We start from the raw sequence: 10,610 nt of genomic DNA on the forward strand, positions 1-10,610 counted from the left end.
AAAACCCCACCTTTTCCCAGCAGAAACCTGAGGATTTCTTCCTAAAAATCCCATGGAGAATCATGGAATGGTTTGGGTTGAAAGGAACCTTACAGGTCTTCCCATCCCACCTCTCTGCCATGGGCAGGGACACCTTACACTAGACCAGATTGCTCAAAGCCTGAAGCTGAGGAGGTTTGTGGTTCAGAGCTCCATCTCACATCAATGAAAACTCATATCAAAGAAACCAGAGTACACATTGTACACATACATCATTTCAAAGATAAAAAACACTGGGCAGCAGGACAAGGATATTGACTCCCAACTATATAACAACATTAAGCATGAGAAGGGCAATCACTGCACTGAAATAAATGTGCAAATCCTGCCTGAAACATGTGGCAGGACTGGGTCTAGCATCCTCTGTAAAACACCAAATACACACTTGGCATGCAAAATTCCAGAGTGCCTTTCAAGGGTCAGGACCCACGTCCTTGCCAAACATCAATCACACACTTTCTGAACAGAATATATTCAGCACGCAGTGATGTTCAGAGTGAAAATCATGTTTGGCCAAGGTAGGAGTGCCTCAAGCACACACAGCACTTCAATAACCATCATGTTAATACACTGCACTAGGAAGTTTTAGACACTGAGACATCAGAAATGTTAACCTTTGGCTTATCTAGCTCAGGTTTACAGCAAGCAGAACGCACAATAAAACAATAGCTGTCACAGCAGGAGCCGGGCTTTGAGTTAAACGAGGGGATAGTTAGGATGGCCGTGATAATCCGTATTGCTGCACTGTTCTCACAAATCTGCTGATCTGAGAGAACTTAATTACAGTTGCTATAAAACAAGTCTCCTCCCGCCTGCTCTCCTCCTCCCACCTGCTTACAGACCAGTCTTAACTCAGGTTTGCTGGTTTAAAAGGGCAGAAAGCCTTTCTGGTAAAATCTGAAGAACTCGGGTGGGTAAATGGCTATTTCCCACTTCCACCCGACCTCTGTGTCCACAGGAATCAAGGGACTCGCATCCACTTGGGCTGTGCCTCCAGACAGCAGGAACCAGCAATGAGTTCGCACCCAGGCACAGAAGTTATGAAACTCCCCGGGTTTCCTCTTTCATCGGCAACCCCTACGTGGTTCTCTGGGCTCTTACAGCAACAGGCAACACGCCACAGAGCAGGGCTGAAACGGGGCAGGAGAAGGGCACTGCCCTCCCCAAACACCCTCAAACAGAGGCAGTTCAGAAAGCCCAGCAAGAGATTTGGGAACTGACCCTTTGCCCACATTCTTTGATGCCTCCAACGAAGCGGCTCACACATCTGGCGTGTGGTTACAGGCAAACGAAAGGAAAGGAAACCTTGGGAATTTAAAAATAACCCTGGAGTTTAGGGTGGAGCACTGCCTCTGCGCAGGGAAAAGAGAACGGGAGCGGCTGCCGGTGCCGAGGGTCTGCCCAAGCTGTCCCTTACCCAGCCTGATGCCATTCAACGCGGCCACTCTACGGCTCTGCTCCAGTAGGATGTTTTCCTGGGACACGGTGCGCTTGGGCTGCCTTCGGATGCACTGCATGATCCAGTGTGGGGCTCGGGGAGAGGCGGCGGCCGTCGGGAGGGCTGGGGGGCCGTGCCACCCCTGCAGGGATCCCTGCTCATCCAGGAGCTCCGGCGGGCGCGGTGTCACACGGGGCTCCAAGGAGCGAGAGCAGGCAGCGGGGCAGCGGCAGCACAGCAAGGCAGGGGAGGGCAGAGTCCAGCTGGGGGTGGGACTGGGGGAAGTCTCTCCTCCTGCTTCACACGCTGGATGCAAAATTCAGCCGAGGAGCCTGCCGGCAGCTGCCCAGGTAGAAGGAACAAGTTTTCCACCAGTTGTACGCTAGTGGGATTTTACGCATCATTTCCACAGGCTGCAGAAGTCCCAGATATTGTTTGTGGCTCCTAATCACTGCCTTGCTCTTGTCAGCTTGTCCTGCCCACGAACGCCTGGGTCCGATCGAGCCTGGCTCCACCCTTTCTCTTCTGTGCAGAGCTGCTCCGTGCTGTTCCCACTGACAGGCACTGAAGACGGTGCCTAAAACACCTCTTAGCCAGGGCAGATGTGACCCAAAAGATGCTTGGAAACTGAGTTTTAATGCTCTTCCTTTTCCACCAACAGAAGAGTATTTTCCTAAGAGTACAGAGAGTGTCTTCTCTGCTACCAATTTCCTGTGTGACTTGGGTGAGTCACTGACCCCACATTTCTGCATAGCTTTGGGTTTATTCTTGTAATTCAGATTTACCCTGCACTCTAGTACAGGAATAAGCCTCCCCAGGGATTTAACAAGTCACAGATTACACAGAATCAGGGAATAATTCAGGCTGGAATGAACCTCTGGGGCTCTCTTGTTCAATGACCCATTCAAAGTGAAGAGTCACCTTCAAAAGTAGATCTGGTTGCTTGCAGCCTTGTCCTGGTGAGTTTGGATATCTCTAGGGACAGGGAGTCCAAAGCCAATTTAGATCCCTGTACAAGAGCTCAGGTGTTCTCAGTGAAGAATTTCTTATGACCAGTTTAAATTTCTTTTGCTGAAACTCACAGCCATTCCCCATTGTCCTGGCAATGGCTGGGACTAAAACCCATCTCTTCCCTAGCCATGACCTTTTCTGAAGGGAAAAACACCAGTTACACACACACGTTGTCACAAACCTTGTTTTGTTTTGTCATGGCCTTTGCAAGCTGCTGCTGCAAGGCTGAAGGTACTGCAGGGACATGGGTCACACGGGGGTAAATGTCCCTTACTGCATAATCAGCATATGCCCAAGAAACTTGACATCCAACCCCATGTCATTGTTTTGGCCACAGACCTAAATGGAGGCTCTCCATCACCAGCCCCTCACCATATTCAATATAGGTTTTACAAACATAATCTCTGTTTCTGGTGTCTGTCAATCCAGACATCTTCCCCTTCTTCCTCTGTAGTTTGAAGGAAGCCCTACCAGTCCTCACAGGGAAGCACAGAGGATTGGGTTGTTTGACCAGCACAAGGACAGGGTCAGAGTCATTAATCACTGCCATGCACTGCAGGTAAGAAACTCTCTGGGGACAGGGCAGAGCCACTGCATAGCCTTGAACAGCAGTACATCTAATAACTCTTTATTTACACACAGCCACTGCAGATCACAGAGAAAGAGGGAGAATAGAGGCAATTTCTGAATGAGACATTGCTGAACATGTTAGCCAGGCAGTCTGTGGGTGTTTGGGAAACACCTCCAGCGTTTCTGGGCCCCCTGAACAGACAAGGGCTGGATGTCAGAGCTGTAATCTCCATAGCACACCCCTGGGAGGTGGGAGCTTTGTTTTTTCCCTAGTGAGGAGGTGAGCACCATGATGTAATGGCTGGATGATATTTATTAGCTATCAGTCTTTGATCACTTCCCAGATTTCACATTCTCCTGGAGAGGACTGATCTAATTAAAGGAATGGGGAAGTCTCCCTTAATTGCCTTAGCAAAACAATTTGCTTCTACACACCAGCTCTCCTGTCCAGCAGCAACCAGCATCCCATAGGGATTGATCTGGGAACACAGAGAGCCCCTGTGCTTCATTTTCTCATTAATTCCTAATAGCAGTGCCAGTGACAGCTCTGCTCAAAGCTTTCCATGCCCTTGGAGAACATTTTACTGTACTTAGCCCTGAAGTTTGCTCACACACAAAGCACAGGGTCAGCATTCAATGAGTTGAGATACCTCTCCACAACAGCAATGTGCGAGTTTTGCTGTTGTGAGGGCTTCAGAGACGTAAAGCAGTTCAAATCAGTTTGTCTTTAAAATGAAGATGAGATAACCAGGCCAGAAATTCCCTGCTTTGGGAAACAACTGAGCTAGATGTATTGTGGTCTTGAGGTCATTTAAAGACAATGCCACAAGTCACAGAACAAGCCTGACAGGCAAGTGTGACACTGGCTACTGATGTTACACGATGCTGCCGTCACACTCCGGCACGGGAGGAAGTGATTCCTGCAAAAGGCTCACGGAAGAATTCTCCAAGCCTTATTCACTGCAGGTAACTGCACCTCAGTGGATCGTGCAATTTTACCTCTATGACCAATCCCAATTAAATAAATGGCCCTGGTCACATGAGTGAAGTTATCCACGCCCCGTGCCCAGGACTGGGGCTAATCACCCTATCAATTCCAGCTGGATTACTCACAGAGCAAATGGAAAATCGATGGGGACGAGGATGTCAGAACATGGTCCCAAAGTTAGCAAAGTGCTTTAATAGCCAGGAAACAGGCACTTGGAGATGGAGTGGCTGTAGAGTCTGGTAGGAAATGGGCTGTGTGAGAACACTACAGTGCACTGGCTGCTCTTCAGGTGATTTTCCAAAATTAATTCATCTCTATCACATCCTTTTCCAAGGGAGCTAAGGAAGCACTATTACCACTTCACACTGGGAGAAGCAGGTTGGCTTTTGAGGTCTTTAGGGCTGCACCTGTTCTCCCACCACCATCGTATTTAGGCAACACCGAAAGTGGTGCAACCCTAATTCTGATCACAGTCTCTTTAGAGCTGACAAAAATGACATGACAAGACTCAGCTGCTGATTTGCCCAGACCTGTGATAATTTAGGAGCGGAATAAAAACACCTGTGCTGGCGATGACCTCACCCCTTCCCCATCACACCATGCACATGATGCAACTTTTAACTAGTAATACCTATGGGAACTACATAAATAATTAATGCCATGTTCAGGGGAGATTTTCCCACTAAAGAGGCCAAAGGTTGTGCCTTGCTCTGTATTCATTACCAAGAAGAAAAAGACAAGTCTATTTTACATGATGTCATTCTTCTTAATGAAGAATGTGACAGAAAGGTGCCTTCCACATCTGCAGGGTCCCACCTGCCCTGTGCTTCCTTCTGGAGTCCTTTCCTCACTTCATCCATGCCCTACCAGATGCCACCTGTGGAAACCCTCTTTCCTCCTTCTCTGCTACCTCCAGGACACCACTCACTGCTCTCAGCTTATTCTCCCCAGTGACACCTCACATCCTCTGAGGTCTTGTTGTTGGTACAGCTTCTGACCTGCACCAAAAAATGCCTGTGGATCCTCTATACCAGCACTCCCCTTCTTGCTCCCTGTGGGGAAGTGAGGATCAGGGAATGGGTGCTGAGTCCAGATGCATGGGTGCATCCCTGGCCAAGGACTGCTGCTGCTTGCTCCCAGTGGGTGCCTCTGCAGAGCATGTGGTATGTACCAAGTTCCACCTTGTGGTCACACTGAGAACGGACATCTCCAGCAGCAAACCTCCTCCTCCTCTTCCTTACATTGGCTTTTCTTGCCCTCTCCTTTTCCAGGATGCTTGAGAGGTCCTGCTGAGCTGGGGCAGAAACCACATATATTAAACCTTAAAAATTCATACAGGAGGAGTTCTCCCAAGTGTCATGTTGTGTTGTCCTCCAAATCACTGCCTAAAGCCTCCCTCTGCCTGCACACTGGCTAGAAGCCGTGTGATGGGATCAGCACTGTCACCCTGCCCAGCTTTTCTCAGCCCCACTTTCTCTCTGTATCCTTTGGCTGCCTCACCTTGTCTGAAAGGACTCTGGGAGGAGCATGGCCTCTTCTCCAGCTCTGACAAGTCCACACAGCCCATCTTTCCCCAAAACAGGCTGGTTATATCCAGAGTGCCAGCTGGGAAGGGCTGCAGGCCCATCACCCAGATCATGCCATCTGCCAGCTTGCTGTGGATCAAAACCAGGCTGGGAAATGTGCTGGTAATTAAACAGTGCAGAGCCCTGGTTTGTGTAAACGAAGCCAGTCTGCCCACTCAGACATTTCACAGACAGACCAAATCATGACCTTTATTTGTGAAAACCTTCATATATCCTCCTGCCAGTCCAGGTCCCTCACAGGGAGCTTGGATCAGTGCATGGACCAGGCTGTGACCCATCAAAAGCTACTGCCCTGCGCTCTTGATGAAATCCAGGTAAAACAAAACACCCAACTAAAGTTCACTGCAATTCAGAACCCAAAACCAGACTGAAGGTTTGGTTTTCCCCTTCCACTAGTCCCCTTCATCACAGTGCATGTAGAGATCTGGCTGCAGAGAGAGAGGCACTGAAATAAACACCAGCTTGCAATAAATTACAGCTTTTCCAGTAGTTGGTGTGGAAAGAAAGTAATTGAAAAGAAGGATATCAACTTGATGGATAGGAGCAGGATCAGCAGCCAGGAGCACTCAAGCAGCTCAGTTGCCCAACTCCCAAGTCAGGTTTCTGTGAACGTGCTGATGAAGATGTTCTCTTCATAAACCCAAAGTCAATTGTAGGTGGGTCCCAGCCTCATTTTTTAAAGGCCACTTAACAGCTTTTCTCAACATTTTCTTCAGGAGCTGAAATTTCTTCTATAGGCGAAATGCAGGTCATTCTCAACATTCTGTAGCAGGGCAAAATTTGTGCAATAAATTAATTGCACAACTGAATTATGCAAAACTAGGGAAAAAAATCCTTTTTTTTTTTTTTCCCCCTAAGGGATTTATCTGGAATTTCTGTAACTCTAGCCAAAACCAGCCATTAAGACTTGTTGTGTGGTACCTCAGTACAGGGCTTTAAAAGGTACCATGTGGGGGGAAGCCTGAAGTGTGAGAATTTTCCCACACACAGTGTTTAGGCTGGCTCATTTTAGGTGTGGAAGTATTTCAGTTTAGAAGAAACTGTGTCAAAATCTTCTCTGCCTGCATAAAGAAAAAAATAAACCTCTATGTCTGACCAAGGTCTGCAGCCTGCTGGTCTGAGGGCTTGGCTGAGTGAGAACTGAGACCCTTCACCCATGAGAAGGGCCTCAGAGACACATGGCTAGGGGTAAGTCCTGCAGCATTTAGATATCCACAGTACCTACAAGGGGCCAGGAGAAGACAGAATACAATCCTCCTGTCTAGATCCCTATAAGCCTAAGATTTCTTAGAGATACCTGCATTGACTCACCTGAATCCCACCCTGGGTGATCAAATCCCCAAGTGTTTAGCTGCAGTTTTCCTTCCAAAATACCTGTTTAAATTGATGTCCCTGTACCAGACATTCTACTTTGTTCCCAAATCATTGACATCTTTGGCTCCCAGTGCTGTCTATCCAGGCAGCTGAGTTTCTAATCCTGCACAAACCATTTCTTCCCCACACACCTCTCCCTCTTGCTTTTCCTTGTAGTTAGCTGTATCCTTTCATCTCTGCTACTTGCAGCAGTTTTCCAAGTGACTGCATTTCCCTCTTCTTTCTTTTTCATTTCCTCATTAAAATCTATTTTTCCCCAAGCATCCTCTTGCCCTGTCTTAGCTACTTTTGGGCCTGATGGGGCTTTATACACTGGCAGCAATCTCAGAACCAGCTGTGGGCTTTAGTTTTACTAAAAGACATTGCTCAGATGGGAAATTTAGCAACTTTCATGCCAAAAAAACCCAAAACAAAACAACATTCAAAGTGAATTTTACTTGTCCTATCTGAAAAAGGAACAAGTTGATTGTTTAATACACTGGGATGTGTCAGTATCCCAAATTCCCCTGCACTACAGGGAACACTATGGCTCACAAAACTCCCACGTAGTGCATCAAGAACAACCTGCACCAAAGGTGCGTGCTGGGAGCATTTTGTTGCCAGGAAAGGAGATCAAAGTCACCAGCTGCTCCAGAGCAGATCCTAGCTGATCCCAAGCTGCATTATCTCCACCCATGGAGCTTGAAATACAGAAGGAGCCTCCTCAGTGCCCCCAGCACACAAGGGCAGGTGGAGATGATTCATTTGGAAATTTCAATATAGATGTTAATCCTGAGGACTTGCTGACAGAGGAAACAAGGAAATGGCCTGTCCAGTAGGATTTTACAAGCTGATTCTCACTCCGGACTTTCAGAGAGGGCACTCCTATAATGGGGCTGTGGCATTCTTCTCACAATGTACACAGTGTCTTGGGTGAAAAAGTCAGTGTATAAGAATAAGGCACAGTACAAATTAGCTATTCTACAATCTATGAGCACAAGGGCTCCCAGTTCAGAAACAAACCAACTTCACGAGGCAAGAGAAAGAGTATTAATAGCCCACATTAATTCTGACATGGTAAATAAAGCTGTTGTTGTATATATTTTGGGGGGGGGGGGGGGGGGGGGAAGGAGAGAGAAACTGAAAGAAAGAACCTGAGTTTCAACATAGAGCCAGGGAAAAAAACATATCCACAAGCCACAGTATCAGAAATTTCTGACAAACTACATAGCACAAGCCTAATCCTGCTAAGAAGTCCACATGTGAGCAGCTCCTCTTGTCTAAGTAGTCTGGCATTCGGAGTGACTTTGGCACTTGTGTGTGTGTGTGTTATGTGTGAAGGAATTTCAGTAAATACTTTTTAAAATTCTTGGCTCATTCAACATTTTTGTATTTTTCTGCTTCAGACGAAAAAGTAGATTACCAGCCACTGAATTCTTCCTGGTCCCTAAACCCAGAGGACTAAATAATATTCTCTGAAAAATAACCCACAGGCCAAAATGGGAAATGTTTTAACAGTTCCAGATGTGTTTCTTAGCTTTCTTTCCCCAGTGGCTGTATAAAGAATGAGATACCTACAAGAAGTATAACATTAACCTCTGGTTCACCCTCCTGTTGGATTTCTACCATCTGGGAAAATCAGAGTGAAGATTTCACGAGCCTGGGGGAATCTTTTCACATTTTTTCTGGTAACACTAAAATGATTATGTTTATGGGCAATCACTTATTGTTCTATCAGTTTATTTTTGTTTATAGCTCATCCCCAGTAAGAAAGCCCCTATCTCATGAAATAAAAGTACTGGAGGCTTTTCCTGTTTCTTGGGGATCAAAATATCCCATTTCGACCTGTAGCTATCATAGCCCTGAGTTGTTTCTGTTCATCAAAGCAAAATACAGTGAAGAGGTAACAAAGCAATACATAAAGTCAGGTGAGGGAATGGAGGGGGGATATTTCATTACCTTCTCTATCAGACAAGCCTCCCAGACCTGGTACCAATAGAACCTTCCTAAATCTCTCTTGCTGCAAGGGCAGAGAGAACTTCTTATTTTAGAAACACTACTTATTTTGTACTTAATATTTGCAGTGTCTCGGGGACAGCCCCTGAGGCCAGGTGTTTATCCAGGCTCTGCTGTCTCCACCAGAGCCCACAGAGTTTACTCAGCGGAGCACCCATCCCGCTCTCAGTTTCCCATAATGGGGAGGACATTTGGATCCACTTTTCTGAACTTGCAGACGCTTCCCCCGCCAAGGCACCCCTCCTACCAACACAACTCACCCCACTGACAGAGCAAAATCTGTCATGTCTCTCTGTAACAGCGACGAAATGCCCCATTACATCCAAATGCGAGAATGGGGAAGTGGAGAAGAGAGGAGGAAAACCAAAGCTCTTGGACAAGGTAAGAGAGCTGAAACACAAGAACACTTCCCCAGACTTACTGTTGCAGGCGAGGAATGTGCCATTGGCTTCCATGGCTGCAGCAGGAGCCGCCAGCAGCAGCAGCAGCAGAAGGGCTCCGAGAACCAGCTGTGCCCAGAAGTTAGCGCTGCTGCGGGGCGGCAGCCAGAGCCGCCAGGCTCCCCTTGCTCCCCGCTCCAGCAGTCCCCGACGGCAGCTCCCTCCGGAGAGCCTGCTCCTTGCCCTTGGCTGGAATTGCGTGCTCGCTATGACTCCTCATTTATCTCTCCCGCATCCGCACGCCGCCGCCTGCCCGGCGCACCGACTGCGGCCAAGCGCCGCTCTGGCCCTGGCTCCTCCCTGCTCCAATTTGGCGTCTTCTCCTCTAGCCCGGCCTCCTCCTGCCGCTGCTGCTGCTGCTGCTGGAGCTTCCGAGCGATGCTTCTTTTCCTGTGGCTGCCACATTTTCATGCTCCGCGCCTTTCCGGCGCGGCTTCCAGCAGACGCCGAGTGCTCTGAATCCATTCTTGGTGGTCTGCAAATCAAGGAAAGGGTCTTAAGCAGATGCCACGGGTCGGAGTTTAGGGCTAGCGAGCTTTTAGGTGCTGGTGGAGGCATGATTCTTTTCACAAGTTTAAAAAAAATACCCAGGTCAGAACTTGCCAGTGTAGAAATAGAAACTAACCACAAAAGCTCGCAAAGGCATGAGCTTGGGGCAGAAAAAAGTTATGAGCTTTGCATTTGAGACAGCGAGACAGAAAAAAACTGTGCTGTCCTGAGGCTTTTACTGAGTGAAACTGATTCCTTCCACTCTGTCCCCTCCTCCTGAATCAGGTATCTTTGAAGGGTAGAAAGATGATGATAGGAAACGGGGAGAGGGAAAGAAAAGGAATCGAGTATGGGAAAATAAACTTTCCCTCTACTTGAATGTTTTGTAGTAGTTGTTTTGTTATTGTTTATGTACATTTCTGGTTATTTAGGTTATCCTGATGCAAACACTTAATGAAGTTCTTGGCAATTTCAAAGCCCTCTCTCCTCAGCAGCTCCACAGGCAGAAGGGAGAAGTCCCTCTCTGCTGGTAACAGATCTAGAAAACATGTGGTGAAAAATACTTTGGGACAGTTTGTCTCTCCCAGCCAGGAACTGGGCTGCTCCTCTGAGAGCCCAGACCTTGCTCTCAGAGAGTTTTACAGTCCACAAATACAAGGCTGCTGCCACCACCCAAGGAA

General features: G+C 47.6%; 1 protein-coding gene across 3 annotated transcripts in view; it reads right to left on the reverse strand.

The window, feature by feature from the left end:
- The window catches only part of PLCD1 (phospholipase C delta 1), a 50,654-nt gene extending 41,035 nt beyond the window's left edge, over positions 1 to 9,619 (reverse strand). The window contains exon 1 of one of the 3 annotated variants that reach the window (XM_082298208.1): positions 9,423 to 9,619. In XM_082298208.1, the coding sequence (XP_082154334.1) occupies positions 9,423 to 9,456 (34 nt within the window). In that variant the 5' untranslated portion in view covers positions 9,457 to 9,619. Of the gene's footprint in view, positions 1 to 1,260; positions 1,317 to 1,456; positions 1,589 to 9,422 lie in introns of those variants that run through there. The other 2 variants (XM_082298206.1, XM_082298207.1) reach the window with 2 other exon arrangements.
- Between the last annotated feature and the right edge of the window lie 991 nt (positions 9,620 to 10,610).

Source organism: Coloeus monedula (assembly GCF_965178545.1).
Source record: "Coloeus monedula genome assembly, chromosome: 1".
NCBI lineage: Eukaryota > Metazoa > Chordata > Aves > Passeriformes > Corvidae > Coloeus > Coloeus monedula.